This window comes from Oryza sativa, chromosome 3 (assembly GCF_034140825.1).
Source record: "Oryza sativa Japonica Group chromosome 3, ASM3414082v1".
Classification (NCBI taxonomy): domain Eukaryota; kingdom Viridiplantae; phylum Streptophyta; class Magnoliopsida; order Poales; family Poaceae; genus Oryza; species Oryza sativa.
In genome coordinates, this window is record NC_089037.1 from 10,002,889 (window position 1) to 10,029,191 (window position 26,303).

General features: G+C 44.2%; 3 protein-coding genes and 2 long non-coding RNA genes across 6 annotated transcripts; 3 read left to right on the plus strand and 2 right to left on the minus strand.

Annotated features, from left to right (window-relative positions):
• Positions 1 to 601: 601 nt before the first annotated feature.
• Positions 602 to 2,952, minus strand: LOC4332486 (protein disulfide isomerase-like 5-1). Its single transcript, NM_001417562.1, has 4 exons — positions 2,768 to 2,952; positions 2,145 to 2,203; positions 1,871 to 2,046; positions 602 to 953 (listed from the first exon to the last, which is right to left on the minus strand). The coding sequence occupies exons 1-4, from the start codon at positions 2,891 to 2,893 to the stop codon at positions 871 to 873; spliced, it is 444 nt and encodes a 147-aa protein (NP_001404491.1). The 5' UTR covers positions 2,894 to 2,952; the 3' UTR covers positions 602 to 870.
• Positions 2,953 to 4,988: 2,036 nt separating this feature from the next.
• On the plus strand, positions 4,989 to 6,189 carry LOC4332487 (metallothionein-like protein 1B). Its single transcript, NM_001417563.1, has 2 exons — positions 4,989 to 5,295; positions 5,662 to 6,189. Exons 1-2 carry the CDS (start codon positions 5,243 to 5,245, stop codon positions 5,825 to 5,827), a joined length of 219 nt encoding a protein of 72 aa, NP_001404492.1. The 5' UTR covers positions 4,989 to 5,242; the 3' UTR covers positions 5,828 to 6,189.
• A 2,357-nt stretch (positions 6,190 to 8,546) lies between these two features.
• On the plus strand, positions 8,547 to 11,879 carry LOC9266572 (uncharacterized). 2 transcript variants are annotated; one of them, XR_010739950.1, is made up of 6 exons: positions 8,547 to 9,028; positions 9,104 to 9,211; positions 9,451 to 9,540; positions 9,835 to 10,014; positions 10,600 to 10,774; positions 11,634 to 11,879. It is a non-coding gene; the product is annotated as an uncharacterized lncRNA (long non-coding RNA). The 2 variants fall into 2 exon arrangements; XR_010739951.1 differs by lacking the exons at positions 10,600 to 10,774; positions 11,634 to 11,879 and having other exon boundaries at positions 9,446 to 9,540; positions 9,835 to 10,236.
• Positions 11,880 to 12,912: 1,033 nt separating this feature from the next.
• LOC112938295 (uncharacterized) lies at positions 12,913 to 13,666 on the minus strand. Its single transcript, XR_003241419.2, has 2 exons — positions 13,498 to 13,666; positions 12,913 to 13,425 (listed from the first exon to the last, which is right to left on the minus strand). It is a non-coding gene; the product is annotated as an uncharacterized lncRNA (long non-coding RNA).
• Positions 13,667 to 20,394: 6,728 nt separating this feature from the next.
• Positions 20,395 to 25,578, plus strand: LOC4332488 (uncharacterized). The gene is made up of 6 exons (XM_015777378.2): positions 20,395 to 20,904; positions 21,693 to 21,884; positions 21,975 to 22,214; positions 23,105 to 23,322; positions 23,992 to 24,243; positions 24,840 to 25,578. Exons 1-6 carry the CDS (start codon positions 20,475 to 20,477, stop codon positions 25,116 to 25,118), a joined length of 1,611 nt encoding a protein of 536 aa, XP_015632864.1. The 5' UTR covers positions 20,395 to 20,474; the 3' UTR covers positions 25,119 to 25,578.
• The last annotated feature ends 725 nt before the right edge of the window (positions 25,579 to 26,303 follow it).

The following is a 26,303-nucleotide window of genomic DNA, read 5'->3' on the forward strand; positions in this document are numbered from 1 at the left end:
TAGTGATTTACTAAACGGCTCACATTGTCGGCGCTACAATGTCATGCTATTGTTAGAACACAGCATCCTTTTTTTCTGCTTTCACTTGTTATTTTTGCTGAACAAAAAAGGAAATCAAATCTCAGCTTATATCGAAGTGATTTTCCCCAGACTGAACCTGAAACTTTGATCTGCCTCATCCATGACCACGCATCTCACTACATTTATGGTGGACGATTTCTCTCTGGTGATTTTTGTTAAACAAGAACATGGGATTATGGTGCAGAACGGAGGACAGGGGAAACAAAGAAAGCATGCCAACGAAGTAGCGATAGCAATATATCATTACACAGTACTCGTGCAAACTTAGACATTGAAAAAATCACAAACTCACGCACTACAGTCCGTCCATAAACGATGGCCGACGTCGACGGATCGAGAATGGTCGTGCCTAAGCTTGTGTTATGTGTTGCAATGGTTCGTCGTGGGGTTAAAGGTTTACGCGTTTACTGCCAAGTAGAGAGAAACAATTTAGCGTTAAGATGAACGTATAAGCAATATACGCAGCACGTATTTCTTTCTGGACTCCCAAGTCCCAACCAATTGTGAGGCAATCAGGAATGGCATGGAATGCAACTTCTATGATGCCTTCTTCTTTTTTTTTAAAAAAAAAGGCGCTTTTTCCATGAACTCTTCTTTATAGTATAGCATGCTGTAATTGAATGCAGTATGAAGCAGAAAATTACATAGTTTCATGCGACTCATGCAGTGGTTAACATTCTACTAAACGCCAGGAGGAAGTACAAGCTCACTATATCAAAAAGTTTAAGCATGTCAAACAGTACTACATTGTTGCTTAACTGTGGTAGGATGGAACACTTGAGCTCCAGTTCAACTGTCCTGAAGCTTGGCTTCCCCAGCTTTCTCGGCTTCATCCGAAACAAAATTCTTCAGTGACTCCACATTTCTTGGGCCTGCAGTAGCACAAAAGATCACAAGGATTTCCTTTAGGAGGCATCTAACGTTAACAACAGAAATCAGCGAGCAGGTGGGTGGTCAGATGAAGGACAGACAGAAGTTGCCCCTCAAAGCTGCAGTAACAAAGCATAAAGCTACAAAAGATAGGGTGAAACAGCGATGAAAAAGATGACAATATATTCAATCTGCATTTTAGTACGCACATAACTGTCAGAAAAAAACTTGCATATTTTCTGAAGTACAAACAGTTAGCAGAAGATCAAGCTCTAAGTTGTGAATTGCAGTGATAGGTATCAGAATGAGTAACATTCCAATGTTCACAAGATAGGGAATGGCAGGAAAAGACAGAGATACTAGAGCACATGCATAGTTTCCTAGAGCTAGAGGTAATGTATGCTCTTCATGCCGTACAATTGTAGGATACAATCAGTATCCTGGCATGCTTCAACTATAACAAGTCATGTCATGAGCAGAAAATCATAAACAAAACAATATAACGAGTTCAAGCAACGGAAAAATATAAAGAGGAGAATCAAGTGCTGGCAGATACTAGAAATAATCAAATGTTTTCATCAGCAGATTTGGCAGAATCTTCACAGAAGATGCTACTTGCTACTCCAAAAATGGCACTTGAGAAACAAACACTAGGGTCTTCGATTTTTTTTTTTGTGGGGCTTGGCATTATCACAATTCTATTAGTTGAAATGGTTTGTAGTCTTTAATTCAGACTGCAGGGGGATATGGCTTCCAACACATGGCCTAAACCTCAAGAGAATTGGAGAAAATCTAACAGATCCAAACATACCTTTCTCTTTTTCAATTTTCATTGTAGACTAGAAAGTTGAAACTAGATTAAGCTGACCTTTCCACACAATAGCAAGATAGAATAATTTGCATCATAAACGAAGATTACCTTTATATTTTGCAACCTCTTCACCTTCATAAAACACCTTGAATGTGGGGTACGAATGGATATCCACCTTTGAGCATACTGGTTTGCTAACACCACAGTCCACTTGCCCTATCTCTATTTCATCCGCACCTTCCATAACCTTTCCCAAGTCCTCCCAAAGTGTTCCAAGGTTCTTACTGCAAATGACAAGCATCTAACAAATTAGCTTAAGCCATTAATGACAAGATTTATACGGTAATTCAATATTCATCATGGAGCTAAGAGTGAGATTTACCAGTGTTTGCACCATGGAACGCAGAACTTCACAAACCATACCGTGTCTTTCTCCTTTATCTAAAAATGAGAGGATTGCTCATGATCAAACTGGCTTAGTTGGAACAAATACAAGCATCACGCCACAACGGTGAACGACTTGCAAAAACATAGGAACACGAGCAGTGGCTCTCTATGACCCTTTTTTTTTACTAGTATCAAACATGCAACCTGGAAAGCAATGGTATCTATTCTCCACAAACTAACAAGACAAAAGTTTACACTGTGACCCGATTCTAAATTCCCAATCCGTGATTGAAACCGGATAATTAAAACCCCGACGCTCATATAATCCATCATTCCAATGATTCCATCCCAGAGGCGAAGTAACACTGACGCGCAGGCGCCCATCAAACTTGAATTGTCAATAGATCTGCAATACAACAGCTACAGGTCTGAAACCAAGCATCGCCGCTATAGTACGAAGTGCTCCGGAATCTATTACATAATTCTACAACAAAGCAAGCCCGTACTGACCTGGACTCTCCTAGCTCGATCAACCTCAGTGATCTACAGAACAAAACAGCATCGTCGCCGGTGGGGAAGGCGGGAGACGAGAGAGAGAGAGAGGAGAGAGGAGCACACCTTGTCGGAGAAGGTCTCCTCGGTGAGGGTGATGACCTCGGCGCCGGATCGCGCGGCTAGGGCCACGAGGACGACGAGGGCCAGCGCCACCAGCAGTCGCGCGCGGCGGCCGGGAGCCAGATCCATGGCTCCAATGGCGGGGGACGGCGAGGCGGCGGCGACGACGACGACGAGAGAGGGGGGATGCGTGGGGGTGTGGGTCCCGTCTGTCGATGTAGTCTTCTACTTGGGCCGGGCCATTCGGAATGACGTGGGGCCCGCGTTGGTTGGGCTGGCCCGGAACGGGATTACGGGGTGCGTGCGGCCCGTACTATTGGGCCCAGAAAGCGATTGCAGGCTGACGTGAGGCCCATATAGGTAAAATTCACCCTTGAACTTTCGCAACAATTAGAAAGTTTTTGAAGGACTAGCAAAATACCTTCCTTTGCTATGAATAAAATAAAATATATTATAATATGTAATGGATATTAAAATATTATTGAATATATTAGTATCACTTGTTTAGTTGTTTGAACCGAATATTTGAACTATTTCATAATATCAGAAGATATCAGGAGCTAATTTCTAAAAAAGTAAAAAACAATAGTGGATGCCAGATTCAGTGCCACCACCACTGGGGACTTTTAAAGAGTATAGAGTACTCCCTTCGTCCCAAAATAAGTGCAGTTTTAGCACTATTTATGTTCAACGTTTAACCGTTCGTCTTATTTAAAAAAATTATGATTAATATTTTTATTATTATTAGATGATAAAATATGAATAGTATTTTATGTGTGACTATTTTTTTTAATATTTTTCATAAATTTTTCAAATAAGATGGATGGTCAAAGCGCTAAACATGGATATTTATGGCTGTACTTATTTTAGGACGGATGTAGTAGTACATTTGGAGACGTGTCACAAATTTCCATACCTCCATTAACTGTTTAAAAAGTTTGTTGGGATTGTAGATTCAGTTTAATCTTTGTTAACGTACTGTAATAACATTCTCTATGATCACTATGTATATAAAAAGGATATCTCTTTCGACATTGTTGTTGTACACTTGTACTGGCTGCGAAGTTCTATTGTTGCCACAGCAAGGTCAACTAAAACTGACAAATCAGCATTGTTGCATCAGGCCTAGTGTTGAATGTTACAAGAAATGTTTCTTGTAAGCAGTCTCTGTAATTATTATTTGTTGGGAGTTCTTAACTGTGATCTATGCGCCCTGCTTGAGACAGGCATATGCCTCCAAACTGAAATAATATATACTTGATAGAAACGATTGTTCAGAAATGACATGAACAATGAGCATTTCTGTATATTTATGAGTAATCAAGAGTTCAAGGCTGCATCTACAAACATCATTCATGCAAATTGTCAACTTCCCATACCTTTCCAAACTACACCTCGCACATACTCGGTTTCAAAAAAGACACCTCACACATACAAAACATTTTATACAGCCTGCACGTTGGAGGGGAAACTAAGATGACACAATGAAAGTACTTCTATTCATTTTCTTATAAGTAGTACTTCCATTCATAAATACTCTCTTTCAGAAATAAAATAGTAACAACTAGATGTCATTGAATTATTCCATATGTACAGATTGCACGTTGTCTAAAGTATGACAAAAGAAAAAAAAAGTATGCCAAAAGATATTGATAAAGTGATTATTTATCTACTATACAAGAGTATTTTAGATATTATCTGAAAGCTATTTTCTTTGCCGGCCATGTTATCTGAAAGCTTGTTGCTTTAAGGCAAGAAGAAGGCCTATTTCTTTGCAGGTAGGCAGTTGCAGAAGTCATAGATATAAAATGACGTCAAATATATTCCCTTACTAGATCTTCTATATATCTTAATTAACGTTGCTGGTGTACTGAGAACAAGGGAAGAGAAGTCAATTACGCATTGGTACATTAGCATAAAGCAACCGCATTTTTATACACAGACGTGCAGAACTCTCTTCAGAATAAGTTCGCCAGAAAAGGAGTTTTAGGAGTGTAATCTATTACTCTTAGGCCTCAAATTCACAATAGATAATTTATTCACTGAAAATTTTAGTTTTGGCCATTGTGTCATTCAGTTATTGTTACTTTCAGTTGTTCTAACATTTGAGCTAAACTAAGAAAAATCTTGTGCCATTTTAACCCCAACTCTCACGATCGGTTGGGATTAAGTATAATCATTTATGTGGCCAATGATAAATAACATTATCAGAACCAAAAGCTCTAAAGAAATTTTCTCTGTCAATAGATGATTCCATCACCAGAAATGGCCATAGGAGGAGCAATAATCTGCAGCGACTAATTCGAGGCAGCGTATAGCATCGTGGCACGCAGAAGCTTGGGGATACACTCTTCTTTGCCTCCGTCCAGTCCTATAAATGGTGGAGTCAGGGTGGAAGGCTATGCATTGTGCTCATCATCTCAAAGCCCTTCATCTCCTTGTCATCTTGAGTTGCTTGAGCTTATAGATTTCGACAAGATGTCTTGCAGCTGTGGATCAAGCTGTGGCTGCGGCTCGAACTGCACGTGCGGGTATGCTTAGCTTTAATGGTTTCTTGCAAATAGCATGCGCATGATCGGCAACTATCTTCTCCTTTCTTTTCACTTCTCTGTCTTCTTTTTACACATGAAACCTGTTTATTTATGTAATTGTATGAGTCAGTTTACACGCATGGTTTCTTGCGTTAACTTTTGTTATAAGATAAAGAAAATGAATAGAAATCCGGCTTCTATATCCAAGTGGATATACACAGCTAACAATTACAAAAAAATTTAAATCTTTTTCGATGACCTTATGCAACAATAACCCGGTAATCGCCCGTCTACTTACAACCTTTTGATGTCGGGATCATCCCACTAGATGCTAATTAATTGATTTGATTTTGTGGCCGGTTGCAGAAAGATGTACCCTGACCTGGAAGAGAAGAGCAGCAGCGCCCAGGCCACCGTCGTGCTCGGCGTCGCGCCGGAGAAGGCGCACTTCGAGGCGGCCGCCGAGTCCGGCGAGACCGCCCACGGCTGCGGCTGCGGCTCCAGCTGCAAGTGCAACCCTTGCAACTGCTAAGAAGCCATTTATTTGGCTATTATCATCTGTGTGATCGTGTGTCCGTGCGTGTGATGAATGAATAATAAAGGAGCCATATCTGCTCTGGCATATGCATAGTGCATATGCAGTTTGTGTGATCAATCTGCTGTTTCTGTCCCTGTGCTGATACGCACACGTAGCTCCTGAAACTGTCTGGTATATTAATTTACTGGTGTGTTTGTGTGGGTGGGTGTGATCGTATCTGTATCATATCAAACCATGCATGTATCTATCTAGTACCTATAGCTTGCTGGTTCACGAGCTGCTATTTTGTTTGTCTGTCTCTGTGACTTGAACAGACTGTGAGGAATATGCAGTTGAAAGAAAAGGGGATTTCTGCATCGTAATTAGCCTTGCGCCGCCGCATGCAAGTTAACTCTTAAATATTGGTCGAAGTTCATTTTTTTTCGCCCGAAATTACAAAACCCATAATTTTTCACCAAACAACTTTCAAAATTAGATATATTTTTTTCGCCGGGAAGGCCGAAGGAAGCCAACCGAGTATATTAAGAAGGAGTAAAAGTTACAAGGAAAAACATCAAATGCACCAAGGTGCAATGCCACACACCACACACTACCACCCAAGCACAAACCGCTGAGGGTGAAGCCTAGCAGCAAACGACCCCCGCTAAGCGTGGCCGAACGCCGCTAGGCCAACGGCAACATCACAGAGACGAGGCTCCGAAAACGATGCCACCAAGGTGGTCACGACATCCAGGATGCCGCCATCGCCTATCTGAAAAAGATGTGGTTTTCACCCAGAGAAGCTCGTCGAGAAAGGGAGAGGGGAACCCTCGACAATGCCCCAAATAGGTTACGACGCCCGAAGACGTAGCCGCTGCCGGCCCGGTGAACCACCGGACTAGGCTTTCGCCTGGGACTCTACAACCTTGACCGCAGGTCGCCGTCCACCAACTCAGAACCACCACACAGACAAATGGCAACACGTAGCATCCACCACACCGCACCGACGCCCCTTCGTCGGTCGACTTCATCGAACCACCACCCCTGAGAGCTGGCCCAAGACCCCTCTGTTCCACCACCCGCTGGCCGCCTTGCCAGTTTTGGCCAAAGGAGAACCCGGGACTAGGTGGCATTGCATCGGCAGCCTGAGCTTCCCCCGCTGACGAGCTGCCGCCTCAATCCAACCTAGAAACTCTCCGCAAAGAAGGGGAGGAGCTCCAGGAAGGGTGAGGGTGCCGACCGGCAACGAGGAAGATGACCCACCGCCGCCAGCTCCCTTAGCACTACCATCTGACCGCCGGTGGTGCTGCCGCTCCAGACCAGCGCCACCCGCCAGCGCCCCCGTTATCCGGCCACGCGCCTCACCTAGCCACCACGACGGTATCTCGGCTGCCCCGCCCAGGACGAGCGGGGTCACCGCTGCCGCGTCGGGCAGGCTGCGCTGCCAGCCGGGCACGCCACCGCCGCCTCCGCGCGCGGGTCGGCCACGCCGAGCTGCGGCCGTCCGCCGCCACAGCGCCCGGGCCGGCCTCGCCAAGCCACAGCCAGCCGCCGCCCTGCCGCCTCGCCACCGGCCGCATGCCGCCGCCACCACGACCGCACGTCGCCGCGCTGGGCGCTGCTGCCGAGCTGCCGTTGCCGCCTCTGGCAGCCGGCCGCGCCACCGCCGCCTCTGCGCGCGGGTCGGCCACGCCGAGCCGTCGCTGAGCCGCGGCCATCCGCCGCCTCAGTGCCCGGGCCGGCCTCGCCGAGCCACAGCCAGCCGCCGCCTCCGCGCCCGAGCCGGGCCGGTCGAGCCGCATCCGCCTGCCGTCTCGCCGCCGGCCGCACGCCGCCGCCACCACAACCGCACGCCACCGCGCCGCCGCCGTGCAGATCCAGGTGGGGGATGGCCGGATCCGGCCTTGGGGGCGCCGGATCCGCCGCCTCTCCCCACCTCGCCGCCGCCTCGGACCGTGCCGGTGGGGGACTTCGTCGTCTTCGTCCCGTCCACTTCACACCGAGGAAGTAAACACCACAAAGAAAAAGGCCTCGCCGCCGCCTTCCCTGCTCGCTGCCGGCTTCGCCGCCGGCGAGCTCCAGCGGCGGCTGAGGAGCGGGGATGGAGAAGAGGCGCGGGCGGCTAGGGTTTTTTCGCCCCCCGAGCCGCCCGCGCGAGAGCGACGCGGGGAGAGAGATAGAAGGGGTTTCATACCAAAATTAGATATATAACATCCTAAACCATATGCCATGGTGTTTTTAATATGCACAATAAGATTATGAATTGCGATAATTATCTCTATTTCAAACAAAACAATTGTAGTTCGGAGTGAAAAATGGATTCTAACAAAGTTCAAAGCTCAAAGATATCTTTTTTTTAGCGGAAGGCACACAAGAGTGATTTAAGTAGTAGTACATTCCCATTTTGAACAGAAATGCACCAAGACATCGAACAGTTAGCTTGTAACCGTAGTTTACAGACAAGTAAAATATGATGGAAAAAAAATTAATCACTTGCCACTTCAATCAGATGGTATTACCAGGACGCAAATACAATTCGATTACTCGTTTAATCTATACTAATAAAAAAAAAGGAGGAGTTCACCATTCCAACCCTTGACAAATCAACTATACCCCACCCACAGCGTCCCACGGCACTCCCACGGTCCCACCTCCCACCATCGCCTTGCCCACACTGGGATACCACGACTCGGATACAGAAACAAAATCACGTGATTTCCTCCCAACCTCCACCACGCAATTTTCTCCGCCTTCATCGCCGCCTCCTTCCCCTTCCGCGCGGTGCCTCCCTCCACCACTGCCGCATCGGCTCCTGCCTCCTATCGCCGCTTCCGCTGCTCCTGTCGTCACCGATGCCGCTCCCGTCTTCGCCGACGACGCCGGTGACTCCCTCCACCGCCGCCTGGTCCCCGCCTCCGTGCCGCTCGCCACCACAATTGGGCCTGCTGGTCCAGGGTTCCGTTGGCGCCACAGCCCCGTCGCCGACCAGTGGTTCAGCCTTCCGCCAGTGCCGCTGCTCCATCGTTCTCCGGTGGTCTAGCCTTCCGTCGCGCCTCCGGTCTTGCCGCCATTACGAGGGGCATAGTCTGCCATAGGTACTTCCAGCCGTGCGCCAAAATTTCTTCTGCTGGTGAGATCGAGTGAGACCCCATTGACTCAAATTGACTCTTCTGAATCCCCATTAGTCTTCTGTGTGGATTCTTATTCAGCTGAAGGGTATGCACATATATTAAATCTCTCCTCTTAATGGTGTGATTCGGTTCTTATCGATCCATATGTGCATCATTGCAGGCTATATCCTATCAAGGTGACTGGTGTTGCTCCATACAGACTAACATTGTAGACTTGTAGTTGCCATGCCTCTTCCAGATTACTTTATAGAGAAATTATATTGTGCAGGTTTGAGAATTGTTCAAGTTCGATCAGATTAAAGGGATCGGCTCACTTTTGAGAATTCATATGTTCCCTTTCTGATTCATTTGTTTAGTACTTTAGTTCTTGAGCACAGATTATTGTGAGCCTTCATCCATGAATAAATTATATATATATTTGTTCAGTCATTCACAAAGTAATTATCTAAATCGAGTACTCAGTAATATAGCAGTTCATGTGTGTTCATGTTGTCTAATGTAGAGCAGTGCATGACTGGTTAGACGGTGATGCATCAGGCGGTGGCTGGCCGGACAGGTGCTAAGCAAGAGCATGCGTGCAGCTGATCAGTATAATGGGTATTTGCCGATTCTAATTCTTTGTCCCTTTTGGTTCAATTTCCCATGTTATAACAAACCATTATTTTTGTATTTCTGGCAAAGAAAGCTAATTTGCGTAAAAAATGAAGGATACAACATTTTTGCTACTCAAGGATGCGGTTGAAGTTGAAAAGTTGGTTTCATTGGTTATTACTGGGAACATGAAATGTTTTATGTTTAGATTTTATTTTTGTAGCCTAATAAAAAGCAAATCTTAATTTCTGATCTAATGTTATACTGCATTCCACCATTTGATTTCTTTAGCTTATACAGATATGCTGGGGATGGGTGAACAGGATGGAAGGCATTTTTTATAGGCCCTTGTCAGATGATGGCTTTTGGCTTTAAGATGCTCTATGAGAAGGGTCAAGGAGATTTTGTTCTGTTATTTACCATTGATTGGCCTTTGGTTGATATATATGAATTAATATACTCCATAGGCACAACAAAAAGGTAATATTCATATATGCAGGATTATTTCTTTGCTTTAAGTTTTTACTAATTTTTACTATGGTTATTGGTCACTGGTCAGATAAGGGTACATACATATATTTGCGTAGTATAAACATATTAAAGAAACTCAGCTTAGTGTATGCAAGGGGGCATGGAACAACTCTGATTCTGAATAGGAATAACTTCTTCCTTTTTCTGGGCTAGGAATTTGAGTGTTTACTTTTTCATTAACAAGCCTTATATGCTCCTAGCTAGCAGCTGCTGGTGAATTGATAAAATTTTGGTGATTTTGTCCTAACGCTTCAAATTTTGTTTTGGGTAGATCCAAGGACAAATATATTCTCCAAACACATGAACTTTTGTTAAAGAAAAATAAGATATTTTATTTTGATGCACAAGTATGTGCTATAGACCCAACCTCTACCCAGGGGCACACGACCAAAACACATTCCATGATGCTCCAGAAGTCTAGCACTACTACAACATGCATAATTTCATCTTTATATTGGCTTTGATCCGGGATTATCCTAGCCATTGTCACATGCTGCTAAGAGGCGTTCCTTTTTTCCTTCTTTGTGAGAGGAGGCAACCTTCATATAAGCCTGGTGGCATCTCTGACCACATGTTTGGAGGATGGAATTAGGCAATGTGATGCACATGACTTCAATGAAGCGCGTTAATCAGGGTTGTAGGTCTGGAGGATGGCATTAGAGAAGGTGATGCACATGACTTAAATGGAGCAAGTTAATCACGATTGCAGGTTTGAAGGACGCCATTACTTACACATAATTCCCTGTCAGAATAATATTTGACATTCATATGCTTGCACACATATGAAATCCCAAAATTATCTACCTGAATGTTCTTGTTTGCCACATGCATACCACAACACTATTGACTATTTGTGAATTATCTGAAATTTGCATTTTACTTATGTATGCTGATGGTTCTCTCTGCTCAATCTCAATTCAAAGAGTTACATGTCATTTTCCTTATAATCTACTGTTAAGTTCCTATTGAATTTATATTCGCTGAACTCTACCCAACCATGTTTGCTGTTGCTCCAACCAAAATTAGGAGGCTTTATGGTCTTTGTGTGTCATACAACTTTATATATGAATTTGAATTTAGTTTTACATGGTCTGAACTTGGGCTTGCATTGCTCAAGAACTTGGTTGACAACATTCTGAAATTGGCCTTGCATTATATGGCATCCTGTGTAGTGTAATTAATGTATTGTTTCTATTAAACATAAACAGGCATATATATTTTCCCTGTGAACTATTGGTTATGCACTGAGTTAATAATTCCTGACAGCCTTTAGAAATGTGGAACACTTTCCTTTTTTTTGTTACAAATTTCCTAGGAGCAAAAAAATTGCCAATCACATCTCATGTTGTGTCCTCCAAAAAAAAATGTTGTAATTTTCTGTCGTGCTGATGACAAATTCTCTATATATACCTCAAACAAGCTATTCATTTTCTGTATTTGGAGTCTTTGTCCTTGCAATATGTGTGAACCTTAGATGTCTAACATTTGCCAGATTAGTGTTTGAACATTTCATATATTATTTTCTGAGCATTTGGCATATTAGTTTCTGACTTGTCCTTATGATGTAGGAGCATCTGAATTTAGAATCTGAACTTCGACAAGCATCTAAATATTGTTCAATGTTTTAATTTGCTGTGAGCTAATGAATGTTATGAATTTCTCATAGCTCAAGTACCGGAAGTTTAGAAATTCTCCAGTCAATGTAAGGTTTGTGTGGGTTTAGTGTCTGACCTTAGCCATTGCAATGTGTGTAAACAATATACTCCTATTATCATTTAAGGTTGAACATGGAATGTATCTTTTTTTTAGAATTACATGAAATGTATCTGAATTTAGTGTGTGGACATACCGTTGCCATTTTTTTGAAGTCAATGTATAAATATGCCCTTGCAAGCACTGTTTCTTCCCATACTTTTACTTTTTTTAATTTAAATATACATTTGGAAAAACGTGCCTTGCACGTGCATTATTACTAGTCCTGATATAAGTATACACAGAATGACAATGCCAAATCCAGCCCATATATCAAGGAGAAAAAAACAAATCTAATTCAGAAGGGGAAGTCTTAATTAACCCCTTAAACGATTGGGTGAGTACAGATTATACCTTTTAGACCCAAAAACCATATATCTTTCACCCTCAACCACTGATACCATAGTGGTTTTGTTCTTACGTGGCAGTCCACTCAATATTTTTGTTAAAAAGAACGGTGGGACTCATCTGTCATATTCTCTCCCTCACCCCTCCCTCTTATCCCTCTGATTCTCTCCCAAATCAGCGGGGCGGAGGAGCTCGAGCGGCAAGCAACGAGATGGAGGCGGTGAGCAGTGGAGGCAGCTAGGGGTGGTAAGCAGCGAGTGGCGTAGGCGGCTCCTCCTTGGCCTCCTCCGGCACGCGCCTCCTCCATGCCACGTGACTTCTCCTTGGCCACCGCTCGCCATCCTCGGCTATCCCAAGTTCCGCATGCTGCCCCAAGCTCTCCCCGTCACCGTCCTTGATGGAGAGAGACGGAGGTGAGGGAGGGGGAAGAGAGAGAGTGATGATTTTGGAAAGAGGGAGATATAAAGAGATAGAAAGATGAAGGGAAAGAGAGGGTGAGATTGACAGGTGGGACTCGCTGATTTAAAAAAGAAGAATTGCTGACTAGACTGTCATATAGGACCAAAACCGTATTAATATTTGAGAGTGAAAGATGTTTGATTTATGGTCTATAACTCGAACTTACCTATTAATTCAAGGGTAATTTGTTCTTTTCCCAATCTAAAATCGTGTTTAGGAAGATAAGTAGTAGCATACATCGTCAGGAACTGGGGAGCTAAGGATTTGGGGCAAAACTACACTGCCAGATGCTTTAAAACATTAAATAAATTCATAATACTCAATTAATCGTACGTTAATTATATTTCGTTTTATCGTATAGCTAATCATCCAAACCGGCTAGATGAAAAGAACGCGGCCTTCTAAACAGGCCTAAATTAGGCGCGTACACGCGCGGATGCACAACCACAAATGCTCTGGGTAGGAGAACCGAGAATGCCAGCACGTTACTCCCTCGTGATGTCTCCACTCCCCAGATGGACCAGGCCAGGTTTTAAAATCCGGTGCTGTTGCTTCACGAGAAATGGCCCGCGGCGTCGTGCAGCTGCAGCAGCTAGTGGTAGTGGTCGGCGGCGTTGCACTGAATGCGAGAATGCTTCTTCCTCGTCGGTTATTCAGCATTCGCATATTCAGATATTCTGATATTCCCCTGGTCGACCACAAAGTAAACACGTCGGTTTCCCAATTATTTTTACTCACTTGATTCTTAACCCCGAACAGTGATATCCTTCTCATTGCTTGCTCACATGCATGCCTAAGAGACTAATACAATGATCCCATCATAAGATTGCAAAGCTAATAAAGAAAACATACGGTGCAAACAGAGGTACTTACTCATTACTGTTGTATTGCGCGCCAGCGAATTCCGCAAGGGTACCAAACTACCAATGACTCCCACACCAACTAATAAAGTACTGAGAATGTACACCTAGAATCAATACCACACAAATAGTACCATCCATGATAGCAAATGTTGGGTGATGGACTGATGGTCTATTCTATCATCTACCATGTGCTTACACGGCCGATTCAATTCGCATATATACTACTACTTCGAGAGAGAATCGGATCCACATGACCATCCAGGCACTGGTCACGCATAAAGTGCGTTGTCCCCTTCCAACTCCAAAGCTAGCATGCATAGCTCCAGAAGGATAATGGGATCAGAATCATCGATATCGTCCGAGGCTTTAGGGGGTGTTTAGATGGGGCTAAAACTTTTTAGCCCATATCACATCGGATGTTTGGACGCTAATTTAGAGTATTAAATATGGACTAATAAAAAAAACTAATTTCATAAATGAGAGCTAATCCGCGAGACGGATTTTTTAAGCCTAATTAATCCATAATTATCAAAAGTTTACTGTAGCATCACATTATCAAAATCATGACGTAATTAGACTCAAAAGATTCGTCTCGCGAATTAGTCCAAGCTTATGGAATGGGTTTTGTAATTAGTGTATGTTTAATACTCTAAATTAGTGTCCAAACATTCGATGTGACAGAGACTTAGAATAAGTCGCTGGAAACCAAACAGACTCTTAGCTACCCAACACATGGCCTTGCCGTATGCATGCGCATGTTCCCAACCCATCATATCATATGCCCCGCGTTATAGGCTACTGGTTGTACTGGCTTCTTTTGTCAACCATCCGACGCACGGCCACGTTCTGCGCCGTCGGTTGGGCTGCCGAGGAGGTTAGTATTCTTTACTAGATCGATCTATCTGTCGTTACATGTCATCTTATCCCAAATGGATCGATGGCTTCATTAGGATGACATGTACATCTATCTAACCCGTCCATTTTCTCCGGATTAAGATAAGATAGATGGTGGTGGCCTCCTCTCCTGCCCGGATTATGACTCATCACCACCTCATCGGCGACCCCATGCATGACGATCTGGAATTCTGGCCCAGCTGCTAGGTCTTAATTGCAGTTAATCTCAAAGGGTTTTTAGATTAGCAGGAGTAGTGCTTTAGAGGTTTTTTCCTCTTTAGTTTGCCCAGTACAGCTCAGCTTTTGCTTCTAGAAGGTGGTTGCAGGATAAAAGGAATGGCCGTGAGGGGTCGCCAGATCAAGAATCTAAAGAGAGCGCTTTTTTTAGTTCAGAAATCGATCGGCACTACTGTTGATCGAGTACTGTACATACGTAGAGAAAACGTGCTATCAGAAGAGTTCGACTAGATTTTTCATTTGTTCACTCGCCCAAATTCCAAGCCTTATCGTTGGAATTCCTAGCTTTAGCACAAGAATCGGCTGCGCCCAATTATGAAAGCGAAGGTCTCAAAAATGCCAGCTTGCTATCATTTTACCGAATATGCAGCTATCTCGATCGCATCCAGGACTCCAGGCTCTATAGGGTCACACAGATGACATGACAGTGGATGATTCTAGCTTTCCTCTTTGTTGTTTTTACTTTTACGTTTTGGCGTCTTTATTATTCTTCCTTTCCGTAGGCAACAAAATTGTACATGTTAATTTGGGGATCCTTGTCATTAATTTGGGCATGGATAGAGTCGAGTGCGTTGCTCGCTGTTAGGTTTTGGTTTTGGACGGTTCGGCGGTAGCTCTTTTGTTGATCTAGCAGCAGTCGGTAACGCTTAGCGATGGCCGGTCCAGTGCTAACTTTTTCTTGGGTTCTATAAAGACGTTGTCGGTGTATGGTGGTGGTGTTTTTTTCTTTCTAGGCTGTCGATGATATGAGCCCAGAGGTATTAGGACCAGAGGGAGGAGGCCGTCCCCGGTACCCACGTGGCACTCCCCCGAGGGAGGGTCGGGCCTAGGATAGGGCGGCGGCGGCCCCCTCCATGCCTGGGGTCAGGCTGCCCCGACCCCCTCTGCATGACGCCGCATGTGCGGGGTTAGGTGGGCGCCCCTAACACCCACCTAACCACATTTAAGGCGGCATGAGCGGGCGTGCCATGCCGCATGCGGCGTGTTGTGCGCCTGACCGGTTTGTGACCAGCCGAATGATTGATGGGACCGGAGTATTGCGCCTATGTACTACTCCCTTGTCAGGCGGCATGCAGTCTGACCTAATCCGTCACGTCATGATGATGATCCTAGCCGGAGTCGGTTCATCTAACCCAGTCAAAGCAGGGTTTCCGTTTTCCGGCGCAAGTGAGGACCCAAAAGTCTTCACCCATTAAATGGTGAATGACACGGGTGTCCCCTTGTGCCGGTTGGATTTGATGGGCCCCATGCCATGGCGCCCGTGCGTGTGGCTTCCAAGTCAAGCAACAAGACATGCATTTAATGTAGAGAATGTCCTCCCTCATCCCTAGGTAGACTTCTAGGCCCACGTGCCAGCCCCTTGAGATATAAAAGGAGGTCCAGGCTTGGTGAGGGAGAGGGGGCGATTCTTTGGCGAACTCATGCTTGGGTCTCGCGACTTAAGTACTTTGTAACTCACACTCATCAACCAATCACAGGACTAGGGTATTACGCTTCTCAGCGGGCCGAACCTGTATAAACCCCTTTTGTCTCCTCGTTCCTGAGGGGCCAGACCCCCTCCACTTCACGCCATTCCATAGAGTCCTCGATTCTCACCTGCTGCCCCCGACCGAACTAACAAAGGGGGGCCTCACTATCCCCTGCTTGAGGAGTTCACCCTCTGACACAGGATATTGCCTTCCAGGGTACTAGTCTTGTATTTTTTTCTGCTCTATTCAACGAATCATCGCACCGTCTAGTGTTGTTCGTTAAAAAAAAATTGGGAATCAGAAATACCCCATCCATTGCAAGAAAAAACTCAATCTAAATAAAAATATGACCACAACGAATCTGAATAATCCTCGATGTGTCGCATCCTATGATGTTGGTTTATTTTGAGATAAAGGGAGTATCTTATTAGCACATCACATGCAACAAATATATATCCTTATGCCATGTCATTAATTATTATAGATTTGAAGAATATGTTTATTTGATATTTTAAAATAGGCAAAATTGGTTATATAGCATCGAAAGTTCACGTTTTTAGTTTTATAGTACCGAAAGTTACCGGTTCACTTTAATAGCATCAAAAGTTCACCCTGTTCCCATTTTTAGCACTTCCGTCATTTTTTCCGTCCGTCTTGATCGTTATTGATCCAGCCACACACATGATATGACATTTCTACCCCTCATTGACATGCATTATATTTGTACTTGTGAGGGGTACAAACGTCATATCGTGTGTGGCTGGATCAAGACGGACGGAAAACGATCGAGAATTGATGGAAGTGTTAAAAATGGGAACATGGTGAACTTTAGGTGCTATTAAAGTGAACTGGTAACTTTCGGTGCCATAAAACCAAAAACGTGAACTTTCGATGCTATATAACCAATTTTGCCTTTAAAGTAACTTATATAAAAGTTTTTTTTCAAGAGATATAAAAAGTTTTTACACTAAATACATCCTTTAACTGTTTAGAAAAAACATGAAAATCAAGATAAGATCTTTATCTTAATTTAAAAATAATGAGACCTTGGTATTACACGATCTCATCAACACTTTTATTAGGAAAGAAAAGAAAAAGGATTGTGTTCTTAGGGCATGTTCAATGGTAGAGACGGATATGGTCTCTTAAATAATACAAGATTATTTAGAGACCATGTCTTTACAATAGTTGAGACAACAAAGTCTCTAATCATTAACTCAAAAAAATTCCTTTTGTTAATATTCTTTCCATATGTTTATCCTCATGCAACCATTTTTCCATATTATAGTGACTAAGAGTCGTTGTTAAGCCGTTGTCATGCATAACAACGATGTTTTGTCTCTCCTCTTTCTCTTTCCTCCATGTCAACAAGTATTCCTAATTAGCAACGCTAAGAGACCACTATTGACAACCATTGTACATGCCCTTACCCCCATTTTCTCAACCCACCTCTCTCGTTTTCCGCGCACACGTTTTTCAAACTGCTAAATGATGTGATTTATAAAAAACTTTCTATATGAAAGTTTTTTAGAAAAATCATATTAATCCATTTTTTTAAAAAAAATTAGTTTATACTTAATTAATCATGCAATAAACAAACTTCGTTTTCTGTGTCGGGGAGGAAGGGTTCCCAACATGAGCTGAGAACAAGTACTACCTCACGTTCCCACGACTGTCTCGTGCTGTCGTGCAGTGCCACGTTCGTCCACGCAGGACTAACCGCTACACGCCGTGACGTGGCACGATAAGAGCAAGTATAATAGGCTGTTTTAGCCGGCGATAAAACGGCCACGTCAGATTTGTTGATGAGCTGGGCAGGAGAGAGAGCGTGAGCCGGCGAGTAAATTATCGCCGACTATACACGCGCTCCAACGCAGTGCAGCAACACTAGGTTAGCTATGATTGGGCCACACAGTTGTGGGTCCACGCGAGTTGAGGCGAAGCGGAAATGGCAAGATGAAGCAACGGCAACCGGCCGAGAATGCAGAGGCAGCGCAACGGCGACCACCGTGGTGAGCTTGAGTGCGAAGTGCTCGACGACGATGGAGCGGAAAGCTCGCCGACGAGGCAACAAGAACTATAGCAGAGAGAGCTCGTTGATGGCGAGATATAAGCTGAGCTCGAGGACGTCGTTGGCTGTGTTGGTGGTGACGAAAGCTCCGAGGTCACACAACGGTGCCATTGGCGGCGACGAAAGCAGCTAGCTCGAGGGTTGTGGCGACGGAGAGAGAAGTTGCGAGCTCGAACGATGACTGGAGTGACGGCGGTACAGCGTTTCCCGTGCAGCTGCCTGTCATCCTACTTCACCCTTGCTCCACTCATCCGCCGGCTTCTCCGGCTCCGCCGGTGTCAATTCGCTAGCAACTGGTATCTATCTGTGTCATGCTCGTAGCTTGTGAAAACACATCCTCGCTAGGTTGCTGGCAGCAACCCATTCAAGCAGGAGGTGGGAAAATAGGTACAGTACCGCAACAAGCAAGAAGATAAATTGGATGGGGAAACTTAAGATTAAAAAAAAGGATAGCAGTCGGTGTAACCCTGCTTATTGTATACGTTAACTTTTGGCACTAGCTATAAGAAGCTGACGTGGTCATTTTTACCGTCATTAGCCGGCTGCACCATTAACCTTGCTCTAAGCCCCCGCCGGTGCAGCGGCGCCGAAGGGAATCAGCAGCAGCAGCAGGCAGCAGCTGGTGCGAGGTACGGAAACGGAATAATCCTCGCGCAGAAAAGGGCAAACCGGCCGCCGCCCACGCCGTCCAGCGTCGGAGATCCACGAGACCGTAGCCGGACGGCGCCGCGTGGCGGGGCGCCACGGCGCACGGGATCCCGCGCCGCGGAACAGCCACACCGGGGCCGGTGGGCGCCCACTTCCGGCCCACACACCACCTGCCCGAAGCGTAACCGGTACGCGCGCGTGGGTGGCTCGGGAGTCGGGATCCTCTGTATACGGCGGTAGCACCTGTGGCCCGTGCTGTTGATGCTCGGGGGTGGGGACCACCTGAGGCTGAGAGAAGGCGGCGGTGTGGCTGGCCTGGTCGGGGTCGGTCTCCGCCAGCCCGGTCCACCCCGTTGCGACTGTCTGCTCCCGCGCGTCGGCTTGCGCCGCCGTCTCTGATTCTGCTACACCAACACGCTGCCTTTTACACAGGCAATTGGAAGGGCGGAAACAAACGGCACCGTCACTCTGCTTGCCTGACACCACTCACCAAATACAGTGCCGCAATTCAAAATTCTTGATGATTCATGTGCTAGTAGTTCGGACTTCGGAGTGTTCGTTTAGCCCCCCGCTAACACGCTTAAAAAACCGATTTTCTTTTCACCTTTACCTCTACCGATTGGGCTTCCTGATATAATTACATTACTTATTATTTTTTTGTCGTTACAAAATTTCCACCATTCTTAGATCAAAACTTCTTACTCTCTGTATTCCATCCAAAATATAAAAATATGAGTATATCTAGAAATTTAATTTAAATATCATAAACTATGAAATTGACTAAAAACAATAATAAAATCAATCAACTAAGAGCATTATGAATGTATAAGAAGTAATTTAATCAAATCTAAAAGTAAATTTATATATATGATCAAAGTAACATACATATACAATAAAAGTATTTTGCAAACATAAATATTTTTCATCAAAATATAATCATGTAAGTTATAAAGATTTAATTGCAATGAAAATAATAGTGTAATTGGACTATATATCGGATAAGTAATTTAAGAGAAAACTTTATAAGAAAAAAAAGACATATATGACATAATAGCAAATAATATATGTATGAGTAGTAAGAGTACTTATCTTATGTATATGGTATCTCTCATCGATATTAATGGTTCAATTTCTACAAAATACAAAACGAAAAAAATGTAAAATATAGGCCAGTAGTATATATATCTATCGTATCTTAAAATTTCCTAAAATAACACCCCTAATTATTTCTATACAGTTAACGTTACTACGGTACAACATTGATTGTTTGATAGGCGGCGTTTTTACAACTTTGCTGGTACACAAATGGAGGAGTACCCATCACCATGGACCGCTATCTGACCGTCCAATAACGGCAGTTGCCGTTCAACCCTCACATCCTACGGCAGTAGATCTGTGGACGCCAACGTGGAGGATGACAGCAACCCCGGAGCAGCCACTCCCTCGCCCACTCCAGAGAAGCCCACGAAAATCCATACCGGTAGTACTAGTGGGGCCCACCCAGCAGCCACTCATTTATTTTCCAGTTCCGCCTCCGTTTCAACCCTCTCTCCCTCTTCCTCAGCCGGGGAAACTTCCTTTTACACCCACCAAACGCGAGCGCACACACACAGAGCCACACGGGAGTGGGGATACTCTCGCCGAAGTGATCGGCGCCGCGGCGGCGTGATGGCGGCGGCGGCGACGATGACGTGGCACGAGGAGCTGGCCACGCTGGTGGGCGACACGGGCGTGCGGTTCCCCGGCGCGGGCGGGGGATCGGCGGCGAATGTGGCGGCGGCGGTGGGGGGCGGGTGGTACAGGGGGGAGGAGGAGGATGGGGAGGGGAGGGCGGTGGAGGAGGAAGGGTGGGCGCAGCAGGCGAGGGGGTTCTTGGAGTCGACGGCGGAGATGCTGCGGGTGCTGGGCCGCGGGCTGTGGGACATCGCCGCGCAGAGCCTCGCCGGCGCCGAGGACAGCGAGCTCGCGCGGCGGCTCAGGGGCCCCGCCGCGGCCGCGGGGAAGCGCCTCAGCTTCATGAACGAGTACCTCCCCGAGGACCGCGACCCCGTCTGGTGCTGGGTCGTCGTCGCCGCCGTCGCGTTCGTCACGCTCATCGGTATAATCCCCCGCTGATCTCTCCCCCCCACCCACGATCTTCTCGGCCTTGCGTGCGAGAGGCTCTGACTACGGCTCAGCGTGCAGTTTTGGTTTATGCCGTCGCGCATCACGATGTATGATATGAGCGTGCACGCTTAGTGTTCGGTCATTAGAGGGGATGGATCTAACTAACCGTTTGGTGCTCCTTTTTTTCCCCTAAGATTTTGTTTGGATTTAGAATCAATCTGTCTCTTTATGCGGCGTTTCTGTTGTGAACGTTACTCCATATATATATATTGGTTAAAGCGTGTAATTATTTCAAGGAGATTTTTTTTTATTGTGGGATCCATGCCTAGTGCGCTTGTGTTCATGCCTTCATGGGGTACAACGCACAGTGGCCTACGGGCAGTTTGAAATTCATGGCGGGTCAACCTAATGTCTAATATTGTGGTCATTGGTCAGTCAATCGTTTACTATTGAGTCAAGCTGCTTTTTTTTTTGGCTTTATAGATGTTACTATTTTGGTGCCAACAGATTGCTCGCCAAGTGGATTCTTTTTGCCCTCTTACTTTTGAATTTATGGCATTTGGTTGCTTATACGCGAACTCGATGCATGCTAGCATGTGGAATTCTACCCAGAAGTGCTGCCTTACCCTCCTATATACCTGCTACACATTGTACAATCATTTTGTCAATGCGCTATGGACTTTAATTGATTCGCGAAAAATGCAAAATCCAAGTAAACAATTTCTTAATGCAAGGGATCATTTTTTTATCGCTTGATTAACAGGAATATTTTGTATGCAGTATTAGGTGTAGGGAGTGTTGATGATACCCCAGTAGAACTGCCAAAGAAACTCTACATAGGTCCCCCAAGTGCCAAAACAATTCAACTTCCTGATGGAAGGCATCTGGCTTATAAAGAACAAGGAGTCACAGCTGACAGGGCAAGATTTTCACTGATTGCTCCTCATTCTTTTCTTTCATCGAGGTTAGCAGGTAAGACCAAATGTTGCATTGTTTGGTTTAACGTATCATCACAGCATGACAACATCACATATTTGATCTACATGGTTTGTTCGTGTGCAGGAATCCCAGGAATCAAACCATCCCTCCTGGAGGAATTTGGGGCACGACTTGTGACCTATGATCTTCCTGGTTTTGGTGAAAGTGATCCTCACCCAGGCCGGGATCTGAATTCATCTGCACATGACATGCTTCACTTGGCTGGTGCCCTTAGGATTGTGGACAAGTTCTGGGTTGTGGGATATTCTGCAGGTAGCATTCATGCTTGGAGTGCTCTTCGCCACATTCCTGACCGAGTGGCAGGTAACCTGCCTCAGATACTTTCGCCGTCTTTATTTGATTTTCTCTATCTGTAGACTTGTCCTGTACATATTAGACGCTACTTGATTTTATAAATTGATGACGGCGCTGACTTCACACTATCACACTAGGCAGGCCATCTTTACATTACATGTGCTTATGACTTTAAACACTTAGAGCACTCCCAATGGTCCATGTCAACTAGTGTCCATTGCATTAGATAGCTTGCCATATAGGACCGAATATGATGTGGCAAGATAGTTAATGAAGTGAAACTATGTTTTGCATGAGACACTATACAAATGGCATTGGGGGTTGAAGTAGTGTTTATGGCACAAGACTAGAGACAAAACAAATAATAGGGATAGAAAGATAGAGAAATTTATTATTTGGTCCCATATAATTATGTAGAAACTATGGATTGGGCAAATAGTTTCTATTGTAGTTTATATGTGATGGCTAGAATTGGGAGCGCCCTTAGAAATACTTGTGACTTTTACCCTAATTCCAGACAAAGTATACATGCTAGTAGGCTTGTTACCTGCAGCACTTATGATGGTTAGGTATATTTCAGTACTTCAAGTGCAATCATCTTGCTGGCTTGATAAGAACAGAAATGTTCTATTGAATCAGATTAGCAACATCTATAGTTGTCCAGGGATTTTTTTTTTGTTTGTCAAGCATGAGTACATTTGGGTACAGTCAAACAACAACATAGCACCACCTTTTATTTGATCAGGACAAGTTCTATTTTCATCTCAATTTCATCTTATACTCTCAATCTTTATTTTCTCAGTTAAAAGTTAAAACCCTTTTTGGGTGTGTATTAGAACAACACAAATGATAGTCTGCTCTTTTGATTGAATGCTCATAATGAACTGTTATGAATCCAGGTGCAGCAATGTTCGCGCCTATGGCAAATCCATACGACTCTAAGATGACCAAGGAAGAAAGACGCAAAACATGGGAGAGGTGGTCAACCAAGCGGAAACTAATGCACATTTTAGCTCGGAGGTTTCCGGCCCTATTACCTCTCTTTTATCACCGAAGCTTCCTTTCTGGAAAGCAAGGGCAGCCTGAGAGTTGGCTGTCACTTTCACTGGGGAAGAAGGTACGCTGATATCAATGCTAATTGCACTCTTAAGGTGCCAATGCTAACTTACGGTACTACTTTGAAATGACATGGGCCTGCCCTATAAATATTTGCTGTACTATATATCTCTGTCGTTATCCATTGGAGAGAGGGCATGTAGCATATGCATCATTTGTACCTCAGAAGATGGTACAGTAGAGTTGGTATAGGGTGGTGGTTAGGAAGATGGAGAACTTATGACCACCTGTTTCTAATGATTTTGTGCCTCACACTTTCCAATGATTTTGCTTACTCAATATCAGCTAATAAACTTATTTTGTTATTGTTATCATATAAACACAACTTCATAGGCTTCAGCTATTGTGTGAATTATCATTTATCTACTGTTAACAACTATTCCTATTTTACGCCTGTACAGCCAAGTGCTCTCAGATTCACCCCGAACATCTGTTATTTGGTTCTAGTACTACTGTAATTGCATCATCAATTCCACAAAGGACAGCAGCACCTTCAACAATTTTGTGATGCATGGTGCTATTAATTCATCTATGCATGGCTGCTTGATGCTAATTTTAGAACCTTTTTCCCTGGCACTTATCCCGTTGATGAAGCTTTGAAACATATGATGATTTACAAAAGCATTGACCCTTCATCATGCCAAATAATAATCTTATGTGCATTACTCAGGACAAAACTTCACTGGAAAGTCCTATGTTCAATGCATTTTGGGAAAAGGATGTTGCAGAGTCTGTGCGCCAAGGAGATGCACAGCCTTTTGTAGAGGAAGCTGTACTGCAAGTATCAGATTGGGGATTCAGCTTGTCAGACATTCAAATGCAGAAGAGAGAGGATCTGAGCTTTTTTGAATTGATCAAATCTCTATTCCGTCAGGCTGAACGGGAGTGGGTGGGATTTCTGGGCCCAATACACATATGGCAGGTTTGTAATATGTTCTAAAATGATTTATTGATTTGTAATTGATTTGGCATTTTGATGGCAGTTGTTCATAGAAGACAAAACAAACAGATTATAATTACTCAAGTCATAGTTTGGTATCATACAGAATTGAGTTTAGTGTGTTTAGGGTTGGTCTATGGACCATGTGATTCCATAAAACATGAGCATTTTGTCCATTATCATCATTAGTCGAGGTACATACACTGGTGCTCAATTCATGTGATGATTCCCCCATTTAAACAACTTTAATCTGGGCTTCCTACTTGCTTTAGTAATACGGAGTACCTGTTAGAAAACGAATTACAGTAGCTCAGGAGAGAGGCCACTTGTAATGGTTTGGGTTGCATCATTTAGGAATACTGAGGCATATCACTGAGAATCTAGATTTTGAGTTTTATACATGCTAAAAGTCAATCCTGAACAGGCACTATTAATTACACAAGTTACCACTATGTGGACTACAATTGTCCAGTATATTTCTTGCTTCACCATCCTTTCCCAAGATCATACTACCGATATCTTGCATTCATGTTACCAATATCTTCTTGAAGCAATAACGCACCAATTTGTCTTAACAGGGGATGGATGACCGGGTGGTGCCACCGTCAGTTACTGAATACGTCAGGCGGGTGGTTCCAGGAGCCACAGTGCACAAACTTCTCGATGAAGGCCACTTCTCGTACTTCTGTTTCTGCGACGAGTGCCACAGGCAGATCTTCTCCACCCTGTTTGGGATTCCTCAGGGCCCTATCAACCCTGTACCAGAACCCATTGAAGTTGCCTCCGAACTCACAGAAGAAACAACAGTACCTGACAAAGCTAAAGAAGAGGAGCAGGACATATCGGACTTGGCCTGATAGCATTCAGATTCAGGAAATCAGTATCAGAAGCAGTATAGACACGAGACGATACTACTTAACACAGACACCACAGAAAGATAGCTTTCGTCGGCTCTCACCGGCGGACATTGTTGACAGCGGGTGGACCGAGCTGGCTTCTTTTGCGCTAGTATTTGTATAGGCAAATTCTTGAAGAAGGATGCTACGGTGCGGTTGATGTGCCGGCTCATTTCAATGTACAAAAGGGCTATTTAAAAGTTCTGCACGTCACCTGCTGGGTGCGCTGCTGCTACTCTGGTAGAGCTCAGTGATAGCTATATAACATTTGATTAAACTTCTTACTACGTTGCATGTTGTTTTTAGATACTCCTATGTTCTTCACGCTGCTATGATGATGGGTCACAGCACTCATCTGTGCAGGGACAGCCAGTGTTCTTGGTCGCTAACTAACATAAGAATATGGTGCGGTTAATCATTATTGATTTGTGTTACAGTTTGTTAGATTACATTGCATCATGCGTTTCTGTTCCTATAGCAATATGGCAAGCTATCAGTTTGGCTGTTCCTGTTCGTCTGACATGTCGTTCACTCTTTCTGGCTAATTTGGCCATATTTACGGATGAAAAATTGTTAATTACGTTGTCTGCTGTACATTAGTTATCATGGTTAATTTGATCCTGCACTCCTCACCTCTCCGGCTGTTGACCGCTCTCTACGACCCCTCAGTTTGTTACTGAGGAGTTCTTTATTGGTCAAGTTCGGTGGCTCGAAAAATAATCCATTTCGAAGCATTTTTGTCAAACATTGTCTGAGGAATTCTTTTACTGTCCCTATTTTGTCAAACTCATTTTTAAGTAATTTTTCAATAGATAATATGGCAGGAAGGGGAAGTACATGCCTTTTCGGATTAGAATATGGAGAAAACGATTAGAGGCATTCAATTTTATGTTAGATTCTATATCATGCTCTTGAACAGCATAGATGTAGTTCAGTTTAGCACAATGTGTATTACCTCCATTCCAAATTGATAATCATATTACATGGGTGTATTAAGACCAAGAAAATATAATAACTCTCTCATACTACATTTATTCTAGCAACAAACTCGATGCATACACATTCCCCACTATTTTTTAGCCAATAGCAAATCAAAACACTTTGTGCATGGGTGCATGCATCAATATTCATTTACTTCAATGCACA

Bases quoted from the DNA above. Each gene is read 5' to 3' on its own strand.
- LOC4332486 (NM_001417562.1), bottom strand. From the start codon at position 2,893: ATGGATCTGGCTCCCGGCCGCCGCGCGCGACTGCTGGTGGCGCTGGCC. The intron at 2,047-2,144 runs GTAAATCTCACT...TGTCATTTGCAG, and splicing joins GTTCCATGGTGCAAACACTG to TAAGAACCTTGGAACACTTT. The intron at 954-1,870 runs GTAATCTTCGTT...GTGCTACTGCAG, and splicing joins AGAGGTTGCAAAATATAAAG to GCCCAAGAAATGTGGAGTCA.
- LOC4332487 (NM_001417563.1), top strand. From the start codon at position 5,243: ATGTCTTGCAGCTGTGGATCAAGCTGTGGCTGCGGCTCGAACTGCACG. The intron at 5,296-5,661 runs GTATGCTTAGCT...GGCCGGTTGCAG, and splicing joins GGCTCGAACTGCACGTGCGG to AAAGATGTACCCTGACCTGG.
- LOC4332488 (XM_015777378.2), top strand. From the start codon at position 20,475: ATGGCGGCGGCGGCGACGATGACGTGGCACGAGGAGCTGGCCACGCTG. The intron at 22,215-23,104 runs GTAACCTGCCTC...TTATGAATCCAG, and splicing joins CATTCCTGACCGAGTGGCAG to GTGCAGCAATGTTCGCGCCT. The intron at 24,244-24,839 runs GTTTGTAATATG...TTGTCTTAACAG, and splicing joins GCCCAATACACATATGGCAG to GGGATGGATGACCGGGTGGT.